The sequence below is a fragment of the Mesitornis unicolor genome, unplaced genomic scaffold, assembly GCF_000695765.1.
Source record: "Mesitornis unicolor isolate BGI_N332 unplaced genomic scaffold, ASM69576v1 scaffold12291, whole genome shotgun sequence".
NCBI lineage: Eukaryota > Metazoa > Chordata > Aves > Mesitornithiformes > Mesitornithidae > Mesitornis > Mesitornis unicolor.
Genome location: NW_010164671.1, coordinates 52,321 through 77,348, shown reverse-complemented (window position 1 = coordinate 77,348; position 25,028 = coordinate 52,321). Strand labels below are relative to the sequence as shown.

The 25,028-nt window shown below is 41.5% G+C and overlaps 1 protein-coding gene across 1 annotated transcript in view; it reads left to right on the top strand.

The window, feature by feature from the left end:
* The window catches only part of AGBL1 (ATP/GTP binding protein-like 1), a gene marked incomplete at its 3' end in the record, with an annotated part of 138,929 nt that overhangs the window by 76,827 nt on the left and 37,074 nt on the right, over positions 1-25,028 (top strand). The window contains exon 18 of the mRNA XM_010194396.1: positions 13,134-13,314. Within this exon, the coding sequence (XP_010192698.1) occupies positions 13,134-13,314 (181 nt within the window). The remainder of the gene's footprint in view (positions 1-13,133; positions 13,315-25,028) is intronic.

Here is a 25,028-nt window from a genome sequence, read left to right as displayed (position 1 = left end):
ATGTGCTAATTTTAGGAAGGACGGTTGGGTTTCAGAATGAAAATGGCAGCTGTGTTGCAATGCCATGTTATAAGAAAATTACCATAACTGGGGGCTCTACTGATGATATTTAAGTGCAGGATTCAATTCATTTTCATGGCTCATGGAAAGAGGAGGAACTGTTGAGAAGACAAGGGTTATGTAGATATTCACTTCTCAGGTGAATGTGGATTGCATGCTCGAGTCTGGGACTTGTGAAACAGTTATTGAGCTTCCAACTCTGTAACTAGTTTGCATTTTATCCTTGGGCAACTTGATTTTTCTGTAAATCTCTGCTTTCTTAACTTGCAACATGCCTGAAACATGCAATCTTCAGTCTGTGTGGTGTTTCAAGAGATGAGTGACACAGAATTTAATATTTTTGGCATTAGAGTGATTTTGACAGGTCTCCCGAAGGATATTTAGGTCCTATGGTGTACACCTAACAAAAGACAAGTGATTGAGCATACTGGAGATGAAGAAAAGAGGTGGATAGGAGGGCAGGAAGCCCTTAAATTCCTTGTGGGTCAGGTTGTACCTGCCAGAAATAGACAAGTAGAGAGGCTTTTATTGGCAAAATGAGGCTGCAGTGGATAACGCAGCAGAAATGGTGACTTGGTTTTTCCCTTGTGCTTGCTGTGCTGGAGGAATTTCTGAAAAATGATGATGTCTTGCATTTCGTAGTGCTCCCTACTGCTGTAGCCTGGTGTACAGGGTGCAGCCAGGGCCAAGGTCATTTTTTCCCCTTCCTGACCAGTCGTGGACAGGGTAGGCTCTAACAAGATTAATGTCTCAGCTGCGTTGTCACTTCATAGTGTTGCAGGTCACCCTAACACAGCTTGGGATTTTGTTTTGTGGCAAAGTAGGAAAGTGCATTTAGTAAAACAGGCGTTGAAAGCTGTTCTTGAAACACAGTCCTGTAAATCCTGGCCTCTGGCAGCCCAAGCTGTTTAGTTATGTTTTATGAATCAGGTCATATCGTGTCTGTCGCAGCTTCCAGATGCCAAACTCCTTCTGTGGCAGTTTTGTCAAGCATTTTGAAAGGGCACAAAAACAACAGCTAGAGGGTCACCGTGAAGCACAACTCAACGCATGGGAATTGTTCTTCACAAAGAGCAACTGGCCAGAGGCAAAAGAATAAGCAAGAGACAGATGAAGGGCTTTGGGTCTTCAGTGGCTGTGGTGCCCCCGCCATCCCTGTTCTCCTTGTGTTTAGCGCTTTCTAACTGTGAATGAGCAGCAAAAATGTAGTGACATGTTTATGTCACTGTGCTGACATAGGTGATGGGCCTGCAAGCTATGCAGAATGTCTGCAGATGGACTTCAAACAATGCTCCTGCTCGTAAGTGATGACTTGTTGCTTAATTTCATACCCTATATCATAGGGTATGGTTCATACCCCTTTAATCAGAACACTCCAAGGACCCACCTTCTACCTTGTCAAAAGTCTTTCCTAACCAGTTGGGCTATCACTTGCAGTGCAGTTACCTTGACCTTATTTGTCAATCTATCAAGATGTGCCTTGAAATTAGGCTCAGCCCAGATAAAATAATTGCTGTTTGCACAAAGGGTAGTGCTGGTGAGATACTCCCTGTGAGGCTATTTAACCTGCCTCAAATGTAATTTAATAGACAGAAATCAAACAAAATAAATCAAATTAAAGCATGCAGCTAATGAATGCAAACTCTAAAACGAATTTGGATTACAAACAGTGAGACTGAATAGGTGGTTTCTTCATCCATGAAGGAAGCACACTAAGCATTACAGAAAGCAAAAATAATTTAAGGAGATATTTTGATACTTGATGGGGAAGTTAGGTGGCAGATAAAGGTCATTTTTTATGTAAGGTGTTTTTCATTATTTGTATATTCTTGCAGTTACAAAAGATCAGTTAGAAGTCTCTTCATATTTTGAAAACAAGGTATTAGCATAAGAAGCTTTCTTAGATATAGCAGGGAGATAAATAATCTTTGCAGTGCCAGCCATTAGCCTGTCACAACCATAATTTACAGGGATTTTCTTTTATTTAAATAACTGTTTCTTTTAAAAACATTCTGGTAGTTTACATAGCAGAAGATAAAGTATAAGTGAATGCTCTGAAATATAATGGTTTTGATATGAGTGTTTCTTATGGGAAGTATAGGAGAGGAGCTCTTGCTGTGGTACAGGCTGTAAAGTGTGACTGAGCTACAATGGAAGGATCCTGTGGCAGCGTCAATTAGAAAAGTTCCAAGTTCTGCTGGGGAAATACTGGGGTAAAAATGCAGGAAGATGCTGGGACTGAGGAAACATCACAGGATTAGCAGCTTCATGTGGCTAGATTGTGTGCTACACATCAGAAACTCAAACTGATCAGCAACCATTGCTCATGCTGTTAAATTATTTGCCATAAAGAACATTCTGGAGAAGACATTTTTAAAAAATAAACTTAATATCACGTTATATTAAATAAAGACCAAACATCTCTCTTGTGTGAAAACTCCCAGTTTTGCAATGATACACAGGGTGGCGAGGAACGACAACACTTATTCTACTTCTACTTGTGTTCCTTCTGAGACTGCAAAGACTGTTTTGCAGCCTGACTTCTCTACTCCTGAGTACCTTTTTCTGTGCTTTGTAGCAATTTGGGGGGTGGGAGAAGAACATTTTTCCTTTCCCTAGCCTTCCTACCATCTTATTCCTAAGAAGAAACAGTTTTCCTCACACAGACTAGTAGTCTTCCTAGTTTGACATTCCGCTCCCTGTAGTGATTGATGTAGGAAGTCATCGTTCATTAGAAATCGTTTCCCTAGCATCTGAAGGGAAGAACTTCTTAGTGACCTTAGATAGCGACTGCTTAGTGGCTTACCGCATACTGTTTGAAATCTCTGCATGTTATCCATTTTATGTAGTGGCAAATTTTGTTCCACTTGTCTTTCTGTTAAGTATTCTGGGATTCTGATTTTGCTGTACAATCCTGATTCTGTCTTCAACCTTAAGGTATTTCAATAGTAGAACTGCTTGAAAAAGAATAATATGGTATGAGCTTCAAGGTTCACTTCTGTTATCTTCCTTGGAAAACTTCTGTTCAGCTTATGGCCTAAACAACTAATGTGAGCTCTTGATCTGAGGTTTGAGCACAAGACATTAAAACACTGTGCTATTTCTAGGGTGCTGGAGGGCAGTAGGGGAATGGAGGTTAGTACCGGCCACTAATATTAGATCTGCTGCTGGTTTGAGTTCTCCCAAACATTTCAGGGGAGAAAAAATATTGTAAAGTTCCATTTATTGTGTTTTAGATACAAGGTGCTAGTGCCTCCCTCTTTGGTCTTTTTCAAGATCAAATTTTATATATAGAAGTAGGCTTCTTGCCAAGACTAAAGTAGGCAGGAAGCTGTACCGTTCAGGGACAGTGGGATAGTCTTCTAGTGTGAAGATATTTCTGCATCATTCTAGTGTTAAATGCTTCCAGTTTAGTCTGTTTTGTGTCTGTTACACAACATGTCACGAAATGTATAAGATGAAAACCAGTGCTGGTTATGTCATGACACAAGATCACTGGGCCAACACCAGTTTTGCTGTCATGATCTGACTGAAAGACCTTTGATGTTGCTCCCTTATTTGCATTCTCTTGTTCCAGCGTTTGGGGAGTTCATCTAAGAACTTGCCATCAAGACAAAATTCATTATTCAAAAGTGGGAGACAGTTTAACCTTATCAATCTCTTGCCTGTTGAAAGGGAGAATTTCCTTTGGGATCAGCTCTGGGCAATGCAGTTCTAAAATTTAGGATAGACTTGGACAGCAATGATGTAAGAGACAATTTAGTGATGCCACAAATGAAGTGAACTGTAGAGAAGGTCTTTTACTGTGAAGCTGTTGATGTAGTGAAGTGTTAGAAGGTGCCTTTTGTAGACTTGTCTGTTTTCTTTCCTTTTTGAGTTTTTCATATGTAACAAAACACACAAGTTAAAACTCTCACAGCTTGCTTACTGCAGGAGAAATACAGGGTAATATTTTTAAGAAACGTTCCCTGCCAGGATATTTCTGGAGCAACGGAGTGATAAAATATCAAATCAAGTGAAGACCAAGAATTTAATTTTTCCCATCAGAGCCAATCTGTGATGCTTTTTATCTTGACAAAAATTGATATTTTATCCCTTTGATAATGAGAGGCTCTGATTGCACTTCCTTTTAATATATTTTATTTCTTACTAGTCATTCCCTGAGGAAGACCTCAAGTCAGAGGCAGAGATGGATCTGTGCCTCTTAAAGGCACAATGCACGTTTAAGAATAAGCATTGCTTTATGCTGTAGATGGCATTAGGTGGATTTTAAATCCCAGTTCTGTATAGATGGTTTATGGGCAAAAAGCTCTTTACTATAGAATTTGTCTTTTGTAGAGCAGAACTGCTTGAAGGACTACACAGTAGATAACTTACTTTCATGTTAAATTGGGTTGTAATTCCCGGTGGTGAAAGAAATGTAGACAGGTGCTCTGTTTACCATGCCCATTTTAGGGCAAACGGAGCCCCAGTGCAGGTCCTACGTTGATCTTAGCCTGCTGCAGTCACAGAAAGACTGGGTGAAATATTGAGAACTTCACACAGCTTTTTACTGTTCCTCTCCTGCCTAAATTCCTTGCAGGTGATTTTCCATAAAAATAAGGGCTTTGAAACTGGAAATTAGTAAAGAAAACAAATGCCTGTTGGGTTATTTCTGGCCCCAGCTACTGCAAGTTTGTTGTGTACAGAATGGTTTCTTGTGCTCTGGGCAATGTGGTTTTAATGTTAACTTTACCTCTCCACAGGGAAGACCCTTCAATATAACTCACTGATATTCAGCCTAAACGTTCCTCTGTGAAGTTTCATCCCATTAACCCTGGCTTCACCCCAGTTTAGTACACCAAGTGATTCCTCTTGCTGCTGTGCCTATTCTCAAAGTGACGGTGGTGAATGGCATGGCGTGCCACTCTGTGGTACAAGCTGTGTGTCTCATAAGCAGGAGACATGGGTTGAGGCATTACTCACAGTGTGAATGCCATTTACTCCTGGAGTGTGCTCAGGGGGATTCCCTCTGCAAGCAACTCCTGCTGCAGACTGTCCATCTGCTGCCCTTCATTTCTGCAGAGAAGCTCTTTATGCCATCCACAGTGCTGGGATGTGGCTGGAGGGCAGCTCATGTCTCAATTCACAGCTCAGTGATGCTCTGCCCTCCAGGTGCAAAGTCAGCTTGAGCCCTTTAGGATCTGATACTCAGAGGTCTTTCTGTGACTAGAAAGTGTGGAGTTGTTGCTATTACAATGTTGAAATGTGCCTTGCAAATGAGGTAGATGTGAGCGAGTAGTGAATATATAGAATGAAATGTAAAAGTAAGGCGTGAAAAATATTGCTGTTTTGGAGCTGAAGCCTTATTAAAGTCCTGTCTGTCCTATTTGGGCAAATTCTTTCTAAAGTATCATGTGTCACCAAAATCCCATTAAACTGTCACATAAATTATCAGAGTTTCCTTTTTCCATCACTGTGGATTACCCAGGGAGATATTTTTATGACAATGGAAGCTTTTTCAGTCTGCTCCTCCTGCCCGATTTCATTTCAGATGAAATCCTTCTTTCAGAAAAGAGCCCATGGATTACACAGCTCTATGGATCTCTGCACTCCGCCTGTACAGCCGTTATCCTGCACGTCCCTGCTGCACTTATTTCTGCACCTTCTTTTAGTCGTGGGACAGTTTAGGGCAATGCTGCCATTTCTCTAATTATACTGAATGAGAACACAGTGCAGATTTTTTTGATGGATCTCTGCTCCAGTGTCTTCCAGTCTTCTGAGCATCCACTGACTGGTTCTTCTCTTGAGCCAGAGTTATCTTCATATGAAAAACCCAGAAGGTGAGAGAGTCACGTATGTAGTTAACTTGAAAATACTTCTTTTTTTCAATTTATCATCTCTCAGAGGTCTTGCATCTCTGCAAGGCAATCTAAGTTTTTCCCATGCTGGCTGAAAAACACATGGATTGATGGTCAGGCCATGGCAGTACAAAATACTTGAGTATCTGAAATTGCCTGCTGCCATAGAACAAATTAAGGCTGTAATGTGTGTGTTATGGAAGCAGGAGATAATAGATCCTTGCCTGTTTTTGACAGATAATCTGGAGCTCCCTACGTCAGCTAGCTAGATAATCTGTTGGAAGGACTCTTGGAGCTGATCTTAGTGTTTGCTTCTCACCCCTTTCAAAAGGTGTCTATTTCAGAAGCTGAGAACCAGCACACTTAAGGATAATAGAGAGGCTTTGGAAAGTAATCACTAATGAAAGGAATCTCAGTAATTATGTTACTCTAATCTGAAAGTGGTAGGACTGTCACTAACAGAGCAGGCCAGACAGAACTTGGCATAAATATTTCTGATCTATCTGTGAGAAGCAGCTCAAAATATCACAAAGATGAAATATTTCTGATTGTTGCTAATTAGTGGCTAATCTTTGACATATTTTAAAGTGGCTAACATTAAGTAGGTAGCCGACACCTTGCATCAGAGAGATCAAAGAAGATGGCTGAGGTGCCTGTGGACTGGAATAATGATTCCAGCAGCTCTCAGAACACAGAGGTAATTCCAGAGGACTGGAGGGGAATCTTAGACCACATTTCTAAAGGTGTAGCTAAAATTACCGATGTGGTTAACAGCCTCTTACTAATGCTGTTCAGGGCACTGTAGTGGAGCAGCTTGAAGCAGGGTTTTATGAATAAGGACCTAGCAGAATGTAATGTAAATACACAGGCACACCAGTGAAGGCAGTCAAGTCATCACAGATTGGCTTAGCTGATAGACTGTAACTTGCATTTCTTTTTATGCAACCTCGTCTCAGTGGGCAGTGAGAACACCTGATTGCTATCTCTTTTTATAGCAGCCTTTTGCAATTTAAAGGATATCTCCTTCTCTGCTCATCTTTCCTTTCTGAGTTTAAAACCCATTTTCTCCAATTTTTCTTTATAAGTTATGACTTCTGAACGTTTTATCACTCTTAATGACCTCTTCTCCCGTTTTCATCAAATTCATTTGTGAACTATGGTGGCCAGCAGTGGGGACAGCACTACAGCTAGTTATTTTAGAGCAAAGTACCAACATTACTCATCTTAGCTGCGATGTTGCCTGTTAGTACATCCCAGGAGAGCTCCCATTTTTGGAACTGCTTTGCATCACTAACTTATCCACTATAATCCCTTGATCCTTCTTGGCAGTACTTCTTCCCAGCCAGCTGTCCCCCATCTTGAATTTATTCCCTTGGAATCTGGCTGAGGGGAGTGGAGAGACCTGCCAGGAGCCTGCAGACAATGTGAGAGCAACTGATGAGACCTGGGCAGGGCCAGAACGCAGCTTCACAGGCAGAGCTTTGGTGCCAGGTTGCAGGGTCTGCCATAGGGCAGTAGCAGATGGCAGTGAGCACACCTGTGGGAGGTGAGCCCAGGTAGAGGAACTCCTCTGCTTAGTGGCAGAGCTCTGGGAGGAGGTGAAGGCAAGGCAACCTGCTCATCATGTCTAATAATGTAACTGCACTGTAACAGCTACATGTTTCTGAAGATTGATAATATCCAAGCAGCTCAAAGGGTGTGCAGAGTGAGACAGGATATGCCAGTGAATGGTGAGTTGAGATGTCCAAAAATGGATCGTAATACAGTGGTTGGAAATTTCAGCTAGACTAATTCAGATGCACACACTTAAGACAGGGAACTTAGTTATAAAGTGAAGCAATTTGAAAAGGGTTATAGTAGGTTTTCTATGGGTTCAAGTTCTGAAAATAAAGTTGGCGTGTTCCCCAGTCTTCTGCAAGAGAGACACGTACATTTGAACAAGAGTTAGTTCACATGGGCTTCCTTTGGCTTCAGTAGTACAGAAGGTCACACTAAGTAACAGTAATGGTTCCTGCTGCCTTCAGAGTTTGAGATTTTGGTGTCTGCTCCTAAACGGGCTTGACAACTAGCTTACCAATTTCCTGGAGTTAAAAAATGATGGTAGCAGGATGTCAAGCTGCACCAAGGCTGAGCAGTCTGTACCCATATTCAGCTTCCTGATCAACTCTGATTCAAAGGTGAATGAATTCATAAAACACATGCACAAAAGGAGGTTGCCAAGCAACTTGGAGCCTGAAACTTCCCCCACCAAGCTATGAAGGCAGCCGAGGCAATTTGTAATGTTCACTTCTTTGCCATAGGTAGCAGTAATAATACTTATACTACAGACCTATTTAAGAAAGGAATAGCTCATTGACAATTCTGGAAAACAACAGCTGGTCCTGCCAGACTGTGTGTTTTGCCTCTGTCTGAAGATATGTGTCTGCTTTTGGAGCATTTAGCCAAAAGCAGGGTCAGCAAGGAAACAGCAGTGTTGGGCTGGGGGCAGATGGGGAAGGAAGAATTATTCTATCTTCAAGCAACTGAAAGACTGGCAACTAGAGGAAGAGTTTTAGGAGGGGAGTAAAGTGGCTGGCACAAATTCTGCCTCAGATCAGTCTCATATTTTCTGTGATCTCAGTGCCTGATGCTTTTTACAAACATACTTCAATATATTCATTGTACATCACATCATATCCCGTCTTCTCTCTGGCTTTGTGTAACTGTGCAGCCTTGGGCATATCAGATGTATCCAGGACAGGATGCAGCTGTGACGTGCATGGAAGAGCTAAGTGATGGTGTTCCTGTCTACCCATCACTTGACTCTCAGAATACCCCATAGAGGCCACCACTAATTTAGTTGAGAGGGAGAGTTTAGCTTTCTTGGTTTCTGTCCTGGGGTAAGCGTGACCCTGTGATTTGTGTAATGCTCATGATAAAGTCCTATTGTATTTAGGCATAAGGGAAAAAAAAATAATTCTGTGTTTTAATTCTGTGTTTGAGGTAAAGAGAGTTATGCAGAAGCACGGCCAGAAAAATTCTGGTCAAGACCTCCATCTAGGTTGAATTTCTTGCATGCTGTGTACGTAATTCCCTTTGACTCTTTATAAAATCCTTGTCCTGTGTTGTTTCACTGCCCTGTGTGTTTACAAATGGCATGGCTCAAATCTCAGCTTGAAATAATTTAGAATACCAGCCCAGGTTGAGGCATCTGGAGCTGCATTTATTTCATTTCCTTTCTGAGCTCCTCTTGATGAGGGACACTGCTGTGTTAATGGGCTTTTGTTCATTTCATTCAGGCTGCTCTTTCCCCAGCTGATGCCACGATTGGTGACATCAAAGTCACCTCTTGGTAAACCTTGGTGGTGACATGACTAGAGGAGGATCCTTACAACAGGCAGGAGATTAAGCAGTGAGTTAGCAGTACTGGAAGAACAAAGCTCTTATTTTCATGCATATATCCACAGTCAAAATGAGAAAAGAGAAGAGGAGGTGGGAAGTAGGTGGTACATCAGTAGAATTATTACTCAAAGGGTTTTTGCTCAAAGTTTTGCAAGAGGAATCTGTGATGGTTTAATCTCTCACCTCGGGTGTTGTTGGTGCCACGTTATATTCTGGGCATGTTAAAATGTAACACAGTGTAATGAGACAAGATCTGTTGGATAAGGTTTTATGTAGCATGAAAAGGTTCCTCTGCTTTCTCTTTTTGTTATTTACATTCCCAGAGAAGGTTACGTCTCATGTGCGCTTTGCAGAGATAAATGGCTAACCTGAGCTTTCTGGCAGCTTCCCCAGAACTTGGGAAGGATTTTGCCTCAGTGTTGGCCTGAGGATTTTAAAGACTTAAGGTCGGTTCTGTGTCTGGAAGAAGATATATGAGAGAACCTGTAGTTGTGTGTCCTGAAGATGGATTTGATGAGAAGCAGGATGTAGTGCAAGGGGCTCTGAAATAGCACAGAAGGAAGGGCAACTGGGCACCGGTGTAAACCAGTGTAAGCTATGCTTCATATTACTGAGGTGTCCTGGTCAGGATTGCAGTCATGGAGTCTTGGAAGTCAGGAATGGAGTAAAGCACCTGAACTGAGTGCAGAAATCTTAACTGATGCCGGTTGGGGTGCTGAGTATGGTTGGCCAGTGCTGCTCTCTGCTGCTTTCATGAGCTTCATAGGATTGAGTGACTCCTGCCTGCCACCAAGTTAAATCTTTGTTTCCCAGGTATTCCAAGGGTAGCAAGTTTTATGGCCATGTCGTCAGCTCTTTGCTCTATTTGCTGCTTCATTAGCTAGCATGCTGGGTGCAGTCTAGGGGAGCGCAGCGTTTGGAGATGGGATTTGGCAGCGATGGCTTGCGTGAAGGGAACAGGCAGTTAACGAGCTTTGCGTTTTCCGTGCTGGTACGTACCTTCCTTATGACCCTCCTGTGGGTGGGATGTCAGAGCTGCGGATGTTCTCCTCGCAAGGGAAGCTTTTAAAGGAAGCTTTAACTGGAACAGAGAGATTTGCTTGGCTGGATCTACAGGCTATGGGCCCTTCCGTTGTCGCCCCCAGGGAAACGATGTAGATGAACTCTGTCTGGTCTCTTCCTCCACTCCCTGTTTTCTGGGTTTTAAGATCTGGAAACTCCAGAAGCTTTTCTGACATTGAATCTAAGTAAGACAAGCTTGACTTTGATCAGCCTTGAGAGGAAAAGCAGAACTCAGGTCTCTGTCAGTCCCATGCTATTTGCAATTAGCAGCATTATGGCAAAATTTTCCTGGGTTTCTGAGATGAGAGAGCTCTTGCTTAGAGTTTCTTTTTTCTTATTTTGACTGAGGAAAGAACCTCTCAATTAAGATGCTGTACTCTCTCCCAATATCCAGAAAAGATAAGAGTTGTTAAAGCTGTATTCATTAATTACAAAAGAGAACACGTTTTATTTTGCTTTGTGCTATTTACAGCTGTTGTCCATTAGGAGTCCTCAAGAGCCTCATTCTTAGCTACGACAGCACAGTCCCATAAGTTTAGCTCAGCAATGAGCCTGCAAAACAGCACTAAATCATGGTGATGGGAGAAAGAAGAAAATGTTTGGAAATGGCAAAATGCAGCTGATGTCTTTGTGAGAGCTAGTTTTTGCTTGTTGTTATTTTAGAGCATTAGTAAGGTAGACTGTAATGCACAGCTAGGTGGAACAGAATAGAAATTGTGTACCCTAATTTTAGGGGGAAAAAAAAAATCACAATGACTAGTAGTTCTGTGGGAGCTAAAGAAATCTTCTGCAATCCCTAAGGCACTTATGTATACACATTGATCAAAATATGCTAACCTCACAGTAAGGTAAGGTGTAAGAATGATATGGCTATTGAGAAACAGAGTTCCAGTTGCTTTACTGGACCTGAAAATGATTGCTCTGTATGAGCTCTTTGAGCTGAGAGTGCAGTTCACTCTTCTAGTGCCCACCAACTGCTTAAGAGGAAAGTGTGGAGGTGTGGAGAGGGATTGTTTCCAAATCTGAGTGCATCCCTGAAAGATGTAACTAGATTGTACCATAATGTATGTATTGAGCAGAACTGTACAAATTACCCAGTTAAGGAAGAAAAAATAGTGCTTATTCCTTTTTAGACTGTGAAATTAGAAATTTCACCTGTATTTTCAGCTTCGACACAGCCTTTGCTTTGTCAGACAAATTGCTCAACACCTCTTAAATAACTTCTGTATTATTCAGCATGGTGTTCTACCTCCCTGTTTCACATTAATTGATTAATGATTTGTAAAGCATTTGGAAACTGAAGGACAGATTTGGGAGCTAAGGGCGAAGGCGTATTACTTGCTGATTCACCATTTGTTTACAAGGGCACTCAGCTGATGCCTTTGGTTTTGTTTTCTGTCCTGTTACCACTCCCAGGGCTGTCACTTGCAGTCCCTCAATTCAGGCAGGGGAACAGAGCCAGAGCTCTGACACTGCCTGATAGGGCGGGACAAACCTATCCTGGCACCGCTGGGATGCCCTGACAGATAATGGTTTCCACTAAAGTAAATCTGTCAGGTTGACTTGTGACAACAGCCTGAGTTTGTGAATGCTCACAAAAGGATCATTTTAAGACAGATAATTGCGTTGTCCCTTCCCTTTAATTTTCTGCACCTGGCAGGTGTCTCCCTTGCCTTCTCCTGTTTCCTTGGCCCATCAATGGCATATGCTCAGCACAGATGGGATTTTCAAAGAATCTGCTGTCAGATTTGGTCTTTTCTAAGCATATGTATACAGAGAGTTTTTGGAGGCTTATAACTAGACCAAATGTGGGTGCTTTTTCACAGGAACAGCAAATAACATATCCGATAACAAGGAAACTTTCAAGTTGCAAGTCTACTTTGAATCAGGTTCAGTAGATCTTATCAATGAACTGTTTAGTAAGACTTTGAATATTTCTTTATTGTAAAAAGCAAACCCCAAAGCCCCCACAGCTTACATCTCCCATGACAAATGTGTTGCTAGAAGCAGCTGAACTCTTCTAGTTGCAACTTCTGAAAATCAGCTTTGTGAATCTGAGTGTGCATTTATATGATATAAAACTGAAAACTCTTTCCAGCAAAAGTAACAGCCTGCCTCAGCTATGTGCAGTCTTATTTCTACCTTTTGTAGGATGGATATGAAGTTATGGTTAGTTTTGAGTACTCAACCTCTGCAGCTTACCTGTTTAACATATTAATGCATTTTATCAGTTTAATTCGATTAGTTGTGATACTGACCCTACAACATGGGTTATTGCCAGAGATCAGACAGTTTATAGGTCCTTGGGTAGACAGATCTGCTTAGAGATTAGAAGATTAAAGATCTGGAAAGTTCTCAGTTGTTAATGGTGAAATACTAAAGTGGAGCAGGACCTTAGAAAATTAAATAATTTCTAGCTGCCTTTTAAACCTTAGTAAATTTTGATAGGGTCAAATTTTCAAGAATTGCCAGAAAGTATGCTGATGCTGTTTTGAGAGGCAATAATCTGCACATGCAAAATGTCATCTGATTGTATGCGTAACATCTGTAAGGTATCACAGAATAGATGAGCCAAGGGATAGGGATGATACTAGCACATGCTGGTTCTGAGGACCAAACCTGGGATCAACTGGCAAACAGCACCTTCAGGAAATGTCTGGACGATTTAGGAATGTATTTTCCCTCAAATACTTCTTGGATTGTTATCTCAATTAAAAGATAATAAAACCCACTTGCAAAGATATTAATCAAGAAGTAGTCCTGTCTAGGTTTTTTTTCTTTATTTTACAGACAACCGTCCTTATGTGTTTCTAATGGCCCGTGTTCACCCTGGTGAAAGCAATGCCAGTTGGGTAATGAAGGGGACCCTGGAGTTCCTTGTGAGCAGTGATCCCATTGCTGATCTGCTGCGGAAATGCTTCATTTTCAAGATTGTCCCCATGCTTAATCCTGATGGAGTCATCAATGGCAAGTGAGTTGTGACATGTACTTATTCTGGAGTCTGGCTGGATTTGTCTGCAAGACTTACCCCTGTACACCTTTCAGGTCTGATCTTCAATGTTTTAGATCAGGAGAATTCCCTTTCCCTTGTGTTTTTATTCATCCTGTTATTAATCCTATATGGAAAATATGAATATGAGATATAGCCCAGTGGGCTGTCTTCCATTTGTCAGATGTATGTGATTCTGTACTGTGCACAGCCATAAGATTTCTCAGCTGCCTAGATGGAGTATTAGTGATGCCAGAGAAATTGGATCTTTCTTGCTAAATGGAGATCTCTTCCCTTCTGCTAAATCTGCAGGGCAGACTTCAGCTGCAAGACAGATATGCTTGGGAATAACAGGCTTTAATTAATGTTTTGTATAGCCTGATGGGGAGGAAGATGAGTAAGGATCTGTTAAGTTTTTACATTTTCATGGAAATACTTCAATATAGTGAAACTCCCTCCTTCTCCTACCTCCTTTTCAATCTTCCCTCCCACAAGTTTCCTAAGAGAGATACTGAATCAGAGCTTGGAAAATACTGATTGCTTTTCAGACTCTTTGCCTTTACGCCATCCCTGCCCACCCACGCTAACTTGTCTTCCCTCTCCCTGCACACCTCTGGAAAAAGTACAACTCTGCTCCTAGTATGTTAACATGAAATAACTATTGCTATGCCACCAGTGAAAGAGAAATTCCCTCTGAAGCCTTGAAGAGTGTGCTATGATAAGGTAGGCTTGCACTTCACTGGAAAAAATCTCCAGTGTCTTTGTAAACAGTGGAGTTTGTTCACTTCGTAGGGTGTTTGTGAACTGGCTGTGAGTTAGTGACTGTCAGTCATGTTTATGACATAGGGGCAGGACATTATGGTCACATCCCACTGGCAGGTCAGTCCTTTTGACCTGGCAATGAGGACTTACAGGTTTTGGTAACAAACTGTGTCCCCTTGCTTGCTGCAGCGGAACACGCAACAAATCCCAAAGCTGAAAGATGGGCTTGCACAAGCGCTGAGACATGTAGTGAAATGCAAAGGAACAACTTTTTTTAAGCTACGTTCTCCCATCGGCTTTTGGGTCAGCCTGTGCAGATCGAGTGCTGCAGAAACAGAAAAATAATCCTGAGCAACAACCAAGTTCAGTTTGTTTGGTTCTAAAAGAATTCAGTGTGGGGTAAGGGGTTCGGTCGGTCCTTTCTGACACTGTGACTACAAACAGTCACAGCTTTTGTGTAGCTCCACTCCCCAGGGCCTAAGTGTATCAGTAGCCTGGGAGGACTGTTCAGAGGAGCTGGATACTGCCCTAGGGTATCCGAAGCCTCTGCTGCCACCAAATGCTCCCCTGATCCTTCCAGACAGCAGAAGCGAAAAAAAGAAAGGTTGTGGCTTTTTCCCCCTTTTCTTCTTTTTCTCCTTTCACTGCACTTAATTAAAGTTTCCAGCAGATGGAGGACTGGAGGGAATGTCTGACCTTTTTTCTCCAGCTGTCAGGAGTGAGTGCAGCAAAGAAGGGGCCCTCAGGAGGGAGGACATGGCTCTGGGTGACACCTGGATGAAGTGCACTGCCTGAGCTTGTGTCACACGGGAAGGTGTCTTGCCTTCCCTGGTGCAGATGAGCTTAAAATGTAGTTAAATCTCATTATGAGTGAAAGCTTGGTAAGCCTTGCATGTGGGATGTGAGCAGGGGAAGAGTGACTTGGCCATGACTCCTGCTGAGGAGGCCTGGGGAAGGGAGAGAACCATTTTTTTAATGCTTTAATTAAATACTTTTATCCCGTGAAGCCTCCTATGGGTCAGATATTATTCTTGTTTCTTCCCATGTTTTTTTTTTGGTAGACTTGAGTCCTCCTACACTGAAAGAAATACTTTTGTTCTGGTCCTCAGGTTTACTGGTGCTCTGCTGGAGATAACCATGCACATTGGAGAAGGCAAATATCCTTCAGGCCCTTATTGCCTATATGTGCACAGGCAGTTTTGTTTGCTTAATGTTCCACCTTGCCTGGGTTTAAATGCTCTAGTAAACTCTGTTATCTTTCAAGTCAGTGTTATGAGGGAAACTTTTCACAAGAAGCTAGTCCATAGCATATCATCAACCACAGTACTTGCTAGAAGATGCTTGCTAAGTGTTTTTCACATCTCTCAAGCCATTTCCTGAGGCAACTGGTTTGTCCTGGCATTCACAATCTCTTTTGTGGATATCTCCAGATATCTGGTATCCCCAGACAGACTGCTAGCGTGCCTGGCATTTCCTCTGCCAACGTCCCAACCTGCTGCTCTTTTCTAGCTCTATACAAGTCGTCGTGCTGTCACAGCTTTCACCCGTGAGGACTGGACATACTGAATGCATCAGACCCATTATCCAGGCCAAGAAATATCTTGGCTGTGTGCTGGACACTGGGAATACCCGTATGTAACCAGTGATCTTATCTCTTATTGTGAAACAAGGATTTCTTCTGTTTCAGTACCTCTCTTGCTTTTGTCTTGGTATCTCAGTACCTTTATTTAAGAAAGAGTTGGATCCTTTTTTGCTGGCAGTTATTTGTATCTCCTTACTCTGCCTTCTCCCCAGCCCTGTGTGCTGGAGTATGGATAATGCTTCCCTGCCTGTCGCTGAGACAAATGACAGTGCATGGTTACAAAGGATTTCTTCCAGCAGCCCAGCTGTGCCCCTGCCCCAGCTGGCTCCCTGCTGCGGGCGCAGCTCAGCGGAAGAGCACTCATCCCAGCGAGGCATCGCACAATCACACTTTGGGAGCCTTCTGTAGCAACCAGACCATCAGGGCCTTGGTATTTGCTTTGGTTAATGTGATCTGAAAGTTACATGTGGAAAGTGTTTCTCTGACATGGATAGGACTGTGGTAATGCCATGATACTCCAGCTGCGTGTGGCTGAGCTGGGAAGCAGCTCTCTGCCCTCCCCTTTGCTTCAGTCATTGCTTTGAGAATCTGTTCCTCTATGTCAGGACTTGCAGCCCTGTTGCTGATGCTAAATAAAGGCAGGTGTGATGCAAGTGTGGGGTTGCCATCACATAAAAATATAAATCACTACCAAATATTGCAGCTAATTTAACTTTGTTCAATCCAGAGAGAATTGGTGAGAAATTGTGTTGCTCTGCATGGCTGAGTGTTTTGCTTCATCCTGAACAGCAGTCAGGTGTAGGATTTGTCAAATAATATTCAGTTCATCTGACAGTGCCTATATATTTTAAATTAAATAATAGACACTGCTTTCCATAAAGTTAATCTTGCGTTTTTTGCCAGATACTGCCTTTTGACCACTGCTGCCAATGGGATACTGCCACATACAGACCTGTGGTCTGACCTGATACGGTTATTTGCATGTTTTGATTTTGCTTCTTTTGATATAAATTACAAGGAAAAATAGTTTTCATCTCCAAGACCAGCGGTGTAAGTCAGTCTGAAATGACAGCTCTATTACTTAATGGAAAGTGTCCTTGCAGGCTGACTTTATTTTTCACAAGTGTTGTTTGGTCTTATGGCTTGCTACCTTCACTTAGACCTCTATGCCCTCTGTAAACTAAACCATTGCAAAGTAGGAAAGTTTTAAAAGGCATCAATCTCTATTAAGTGTTGGGGTATCCATGAAAAGGTGTACAACTTTCATTAGGAAAGAATGCATTACAGAATGCGGTGGGTGAGTGAGACACCTGTGCTTTGTTCCTGGTTCTGCTACCGATGGACTATGTGACCTTAGTCATTATCCCCTCCTTTCTGCTGAGTTTTCTTCCTTGGAGAATGAGATAAAGACATACCATTAACCTTTGAGCAATTTGAAATGAAGACTAAACTATGCATATTGGGAGCATTTTCTCTTCAATCTAGATCTGCTACTATTTTAACTATTAAGCTTGTTTTTAACTTGTAGAATGTGTAAAATACTGCTCTGAAAACTTTAGATTTACTAGGAATGGTGCAGAGTAGCTGTTGGTGAAACTTTTTTGATTGCTTTAAAAAAAGCTCATCTTTTTTGAGGTGTGTAAAATCCTGATAACAGGGTTCAGTAATGGAATTTGTAAAAAGCTTAATGATGGCAGCACAAAAAGAGTTTTATAAAGAAACAGAACACTGTTTGCTCTCCACGCTGTTCCACATAAACTCTTTATCACACATTTGAGCATCGAGTTATGTGCATGCTCACGCATACCTGTGCAGGCACAAGCTAACTTGTGATCTGCTCTTATGTTTTCTTGTGTGCTTGCTGTGCATCCTCCTGGCATCCACCAGCTCCTACATCTGGTCCCCACATCTGCTCAGACCTGGGCACCATCCACACCCACACCTGGCACTCCTGTGCCTGTGCTCACAGTCACACTGTGGTAGTCAACACTTCATTGTTTTGGCTGGACTTCTCCAGACACTGCAGTTCTGGATAAATATTGCTATTTATTACACCTAAATTTAGGGTCATTAATTATATCAGTATAACCTAGTTTATATCACTGTAAACAGCAGTAATGAATGATGCCAAATGCTAACACTTGATGCTTGCCAGTTGTGCTTGTTTGAGGGGTTTTCCCCCCCCACAATTCCCATAAGTATTAAGTTAAAAATGGTCGGCATTGCAAAAATCATTGATCAAGTAAGAAGTGGAAGCTCCTGGGGAAGTGATTTTGTTTTTAAAAAGTACTACTTGTTCATGCAATGTCCATGCATTTTGTGTACTCGGGAATTCTCTTCCTACTCACAAATCCTTAACTAGCCAATATCACAGTTCCCTGCTGAGTTCATTTCTCACTCCTATGTTGCCACCTTCTTCCTCTTCCTTTACTCCTTTTAATGTTTCCTCTTTCTTTTCTTCTGTTTGCCCTTTTCTCACTCTCCCCTCCCTCCTACTGAATCAAAGAAGCTTTTCAATGAAAAGAACTTGATGCATTTTATAAATGAATTGAACCGATCAGTGGAGATGGGAGCTCATGAGGCTTTTTTTGGTAGATGAAGATGAATTTTTTGGAAGCAGCATGATTTCTTCAAAGCCATGGGGTAACCATAGTAGCAGTTAGGAAGAGGAAATCCTGATTTGCATTTTGGATTATAGCCATGGACTATTCTTTATCTGGTTTTAAAACACCCTGTTCCCTCCTGCACCTGCCCTCCCACAACCCAGGCTGAGTAAGCATTTCTGCTCCTCAGAGGTAAGGGAGGTGACGTGCTGGGTTTCTTGTCTCTTGCTTGACGATTTGCTACCACTTTATTTAAGCTGTTTATTCCATCCTGTTTTACTTAAGGGGCTTTGTTAATTATCTACTCAAATCCAGCAGAGAAAAGCTTTACCTCTTTGACAGTTACTGAAACGGAGAGGTAGAAATGTCCACTAAAATCCCTTCTAGAACAAGTTTCCTCTGCACACTCTCAAAAGTTACAAAGAGAAAAATACACCCAAAACACACTATTTTCTATTTCTGGCTTGCTTTCTTTCATCTGCGCTGAGACATGGTGTTCTCCAAACAATAAGAGGCAGAACTAACTGATCAGTGACAGGAAAAAAGCTAATGGCCAGGCTAAGGAGTCAGTTTATGATCCGAAACTGCATCCTCAAGGATTAAATCTTGAGGTGATGTCACACAAAGCTCCTTTCCTCCCCTTCTTTCTCTTTATTGCTTCTCTGTGGTCAGATGCTTGAAGAGGAGTTTAATTCTCAGAATCTAGCCTTGCATAACTAGATTGGTGCCATGCACTCTGCAAACACTCAAAAGGCTGTCTCCAGACTGCCTAATCTATGATATGTGTGTTTCTCTAAGGACAGTGCAAAGATGTGGGAAGTCTGGGAAAGGAGTGTTTTCTCACTGTCGTTAATTAATAGAGTGGGAGAGTCTGTCTCTAGGAGACAGGGAGATGTAGTACAGGATGTTAGCATGCTGCTCTTCTTTGGTGAGCGCCATATGAATCTGTCTTCCACGTTATCTTCAGAAGCCCTGCATCTATATTGGCACCACCATGCCAAAAGTAGGTGTTTGTTGGGTAGATACACATGGAAGCCAAGATATACTTGGATAAAAGAACATTTTGTAGAAGTTTCAACCCTTACTCATTTATAATGGCTGTATTGTAAGGTAGCGCATTTGTGTGTGCTGATGCTTTCCTCAATACCTCACAGGGGATGAAAATGCCACTTCTGGGAGCATCTGTACTGACTTGGTGTGTGGTTTGGGGAAGTGCATATGAAGCGTGGGCTACCTTTCCCTGAGTGGAATACAAATTTTCTCAGCTGTTTTGCTGCTTTGGTACCACATGTGTTGCTTCTCTTGCTCTCTGCTAAGAGGGTTGTGATGGATTTGGGAGCTTAGGATAGCAAATGTGACTGGTGTGTGCAAAGCATGAGAGAAAACATGAGCTGTGGAATTCCTCATCTCTCATCTCTGCAAACTGTTGCCTGGTGGAGCCAGAAGTGGGGTCTGGCCCTCCACCATACATTTCTTTTGGTACCTGTCTGTGTTGTGGGAGGTGTCTCGATTGCAACCAAGGTTTTTTGTGCTGTGCTGATGTGATAGCCCATCCTTGGCTCTCCTTCTGTGATAAACATCCGTCTGCAGCCGGCTGCACCCCAGGACTCTGCCTTCTGACAGCGCTTCCAATGCAGCGTTGTTTATTCCTTCCTTTATCAGCCAGAGCTGCTGGGCCCCCTGAGTTATTAGCTCTATTCACGCATTGTCAGTGTTTCCTCCTTCATAAATATGCCCCCATACGTCTCTGCTCCTGAAGAATATGCTTTCTCTTCTATTTACTGCTTTTCCCAGGCCCCCATCTTCTCATTGCTCTCTCCACCCAGTGGCCCAATAACAGCCAAGGAGATAAATAAGCTACATAACTCTTCCCAGCTATTATTTTTTGTTGTTGTTGTTGCTCTGCATGGTAATATATATAATAACAAGGAAACAAATCTTATTACTAAAGTAATTACAATAAATAAAAAGCCGAGAGGGGAGATGAAGGAAGGGTCTGTCAGGGGAGTGATTGCAGCAGGATTTTTTAAAATTTAATTTACTTGAGATGTTCTCTGCCACTTTGTTGATACCCTGCTGAGGGGGGCTGTGACTAATTAGCAGCCAGCTGTTGTTCTAACGCCCTCACCTAATTTATTGTGTGGCTGAGTCTCTAAAACAGGAGCCTGTGTGATGTCATTGTCTAGGGGACTCGGCACCAGCCTCATGTCAGTGGTTGGCTTTATTGCTTGGTGTTTTTGTTTCCCAGAAGCTGAATAGCAAATTTTTCGGGTGCTTTGCTGTCGTTCCTTTTATCTTCCAGCATATCCCATGTGCTTCCAGGAGTCTGGGCTGGAGAGTACGCTCGATCCATTGCATTATAACTGCCTGTCCCAGTGTCCAGCCTAATAACAGACCAACACAACTGCTACTTTTTGACAAATTGCCCAGAGAACTGCACCGCTGTCTGTGTGTCTTGGTAAAGAACAAAAAAAAACCAACAGTCAAAAGCCTGGTATGGACAGAGTGTAGGATTTGCTAAACATATTGAAGTCTAGTACGTCATTCTCCTGCTTGCAGATTTCTTATGAAAGTACCACACTGCTGCTTCCCAGTAGAATGAAGATTACAGTACCATTTGTCTTCTAAATGGTCATGAAAACTAATTAGTTAATGGCCATATTAAGAACTGGAAGGATTTAATGCATTGTCCCTTGTTTCATTAGTCTATCAGTTACCAACTGCAAAAGCATGTGCCGTCTTTGTAAAGCTCTGAAACAACAAAAGGTACCCCATGAGCTGAGTGCATCTCCCTTGGCTCTCTCATACCCAGTTATTGCTGGTGTGATGTGGGGTCACCTAGGAACTTCGCTACAAAAATCACTTCATGTGGGATCAGTGATATTACTGGCTTGGGTTACTAAACACTTAAGCTTTTAGCCTTAAAAATTATTTCATTTTAGTTAAGTATTAACTTGTATTTTCAAGATAGCATGAATATTAAATATGAACATGATGTTCCACAGGCTTAGAAAGGAATCATTTTGTTCTGCATTCACATCTGTTTTCCTGACTAACAATGGGAGTTCATAATCATATGTGTACTCCTTTGAAGACATTTCCAGGAGCCAGGAGACTGGTGTACAAAGCTAGCTTTTAGTAAAGTTAATGAGATGATTGAATTATATTATTATTATTGTTGTTGTTATTATTATTATTATTATTGTTAGCTTGATTGTGTATCATTATCCCTTTTTTTTGCTATTATGCCTACTTGAGTCCCCTTTGTGGTATATTATTCTCATGACAACTCTGCCTGTGCTAGGCTCTGTATAGAGCCAGGCAAGGAGCAGCTGGTCCTCTGTTAGGAACTGCTGCATTAGTGGCACAGCCTATGCATTAAATGAAAATAAAAGATGCTGGCTCTCGTGCGGCCTGATCCATCATCTCAGCCATGGCCATGTAATGCACTTAATGGAGGTATTAGCTTGGTAGTTACAGCTCTCCTTCAGTATTACATCCTGGGACAGGGAAAGCAACCTGTTGCAATGACTTCTACAACCATCTGATGAAGCTTTGTGAAGGATACCTCAGTATTGTCAATGCAGGAATTGGAGAATTGTATTAAAAATCAGAAACCTTCAACCTTCTTGGAAATTTGCAGGAGGTATCTGCAAACCTTGACCCAGCTTGGCCACATGGGTAAACCTACACTGAGAAATGTTATAAGTACTGCTGAACTTGGATTTTACTTCTTACCTGATTGTGGTAGACATCAAATACTGATATCGAAGTTGAATGTTTTGGAGATGAGTTAATGCCATGAGTGAAGGGGCTGTTTTGGTCTCCCATCTCAAGATCAAGTCTACTTATCCATGTTAATGCCTATTGCAAGCTACAGATTCAGAACTGGAGTTGTTATTCATAGGATGGGAAAAGAGAAGTCCACAAAATGAAATTGTAAAAACTTCACTTTTATAGATGCAATGAAGAATGGCCAATACTTTACTGCAATATCCACACTACCTGGAAAGCTGAAATTGCCTGGGAATGAAGGTTATTGTCTCTTGTAATATACCTTCCTATATTACACTGTGTAATAAATCAGGCAGTATTTCTTTTGCCCTGAAAACTGGACATCCCTGGAGTTCCAAGTGACATTTTACATTTTATATGACCATTCTGTCCCTTTTAAGTATTAAAAGACATCATTTTTTCAGAAATATGCACAGAAATTCTTTTTTAAAGCCTATGAATAAAAAAATCTGAAGCTTAGTTATGTGAGTATAAAGCTGCTTTCCCATTATTTTGCTTTAAAAAATTCTGTGTTGGATTAGCCCTGTGTTTCATCTAATGTTGTTCTTTAACAATTTTTTAAATTCTGTATTTCTCTTTCAATTTTCACTTCCCTCTCTTTAGCATCTGTCATTCAAATGTAAACAATAAAAGCTGGCAAAGTACTGTGATAGGAGAGGAGATCTGTAATGGCCTTGGGCTGGAGAAATGGACAGACCATTGAAAATGGTGTTTGTAGAAATGGGATTAAGCAGCTTATCCACAAAAATAAGCTTCATTTGAAAAGCTTGTGTTTTCAAAATTGCTTGTGCAAAAATACACCTACAGAGGACCAGCTGAAGTGGAATTGTTCACCTGTGCACATAGTTCATGTGATTGCACATGCAATTGGGGTAATTACATGGGCAAATTTTGCTCCAGTGATTTCAGCAAATTGCCACCCTAATTTATAAATCCAGCTGAATGTCCCACAGAAGCATCGAGAAAATGAAAACTGAGAAATTGAGTCAATGTTGGAATGACGAAGAGGAGAAATCAAAACCTCTTCTGCAACCTGACAGGCAGCACTGCTGTGAGTCAGAGAAAAAAGTGCAGGATGTCTTAATGCTGCAAAGCAACTCTGAGTCTTGAAGGGGCAGAAAAACTGAAGTCCTTTTGAAGTCATACAGGCCAGATTTGAGCTGAGGGTTAAAAAAAAATAAAAATTACGAAATCCAAGGGTATGATTGGCAGTGAAGAGAGCTCCAGTAATGATGCTTCTTGGGTCTATGCTTATTACGAAACTCTGAAGTTAGTATTTGAACACACCCTAGCTCAATCATACCATAACCTTGATAGGGAATCTCAAGTAACTGCAGTGCTAACTTATTGCATGAGAATAGTGATGATTTATGCTGTAAAATACTATAGAAATTATGCTAAATTCAGAATTATGTAAAGCTAAGCAACACTTCCATGGTTTTTTAAACTGGCTTGTTGAACTTCACAAGTGGCTGTGTCCTTACCTGAGATGGTTATATGTTCTGCTGTATCCCATAGTACTCTTCTATGACTGGGGAAGCAGAACACAGAGAAGTGTTAATGAACAATATAGTCTACATCCTAATTAACTTTCTGGATTGCTTTCATGTGTCTGCCACAAATGACAAGGACTTAAGGCATAATTATTATACTTGGAGAAGAGCTGCTGTATTCTACCTTATATCTATTACAGAATGCAAAGAGCAAAAAGAATTTATTTCTAAGTATGTACACTTAACAATCCATAATTGGGTCAGTATCTTCATGTGATATGGTTTTAGTTGGTTTTGGTGTTTTTGCAGCTAACCCTTTTCTTAAAGCTCTCTTCCTCCTCTTGTAAAGTTACCAGGCAATAACAAGGTGTGAGTGCTAGGATTTTTTCCATGTACATCAAATGACAGCATCTCTATTAGTACAGTTTCTTTCTTTGTACTCCATATTCCCTAATTTTTCTCCCAAAATGTTCATAAGCTCAGTTTTTGAAGGAGAAGGAAGTACCAGTTCTCTCAGGAGATGTTTGCTCCCACTGAGCACTGCCTAGAGCAGAAATGTGGTTCCCAGTTCTAGCTCTGGTCCATGGTGTCTTCTACCAGCAGTAGCAGTAATAACACTAATGAAAAGTCACTTCTTGAGGAATGTTTTCTGTATTCATTGTCTGTTAGCTAACAAAAGGTCATTAACATAAAAACAAAAGGCAAAGATTAAAAAAGTGATGATTTTTCTGTCTTCCTTGTAATGGTTATGGCACATAAGGGGATGTAAAGTGCAGAGCAGCTGAACGCTCGTAAACTATTTTAATACCATTTAGAAATGAGAAGAAGCAGGGGAAGAGGCTTACGTAATAATGTCGTTTATTGCACTAATCAGTCACTTCTACAGAGCGCTACCATGGTTTTAAATCCTTACTTAAGTGACGTGAGAAAAATTGGTGGTCTTTCATCCAAATCTCTAATAGATTTTGATCTGTGTCATAGAAACCTATATTTGAGCTAACAGTGAATTTTCGGCTTAGGTGGATACAACATGAGGCAAAGCAGGTCTGGATTGTATCTGTGACAGCAAAGCCGTAACACAAGGTCTGAAAGTGAAGGAGAAAGAGCTATGAGAGATTAGGACGAAGCTACGTTTTACTTAGATGTTTTTGGGTGACAAGAATAACATCTTTGGGGTTAGGCTGAGATCTCTGGAAAGGACTGTGTGTTGAATCATCATGGAACAGCCACAACTACAGAAGGTTTACCTGTCTAGTTTCTCACTATAAATACCCATAAAGGTTGAATGTGGAAATCCCAGGAGTGAAGGCATTGAGAGAATACTTGGCTTTCCCTCTCCAGACATGCATGTTGCAGAAAGAAAGCTTGCTTGGAACAACTTCGTGTTTGGGGAATGTGTTGTCTGGTCTCATGCACATACTAGTTTTCAAGTGGAGAAAAGCAAAGTGGTTTAAGTCACAG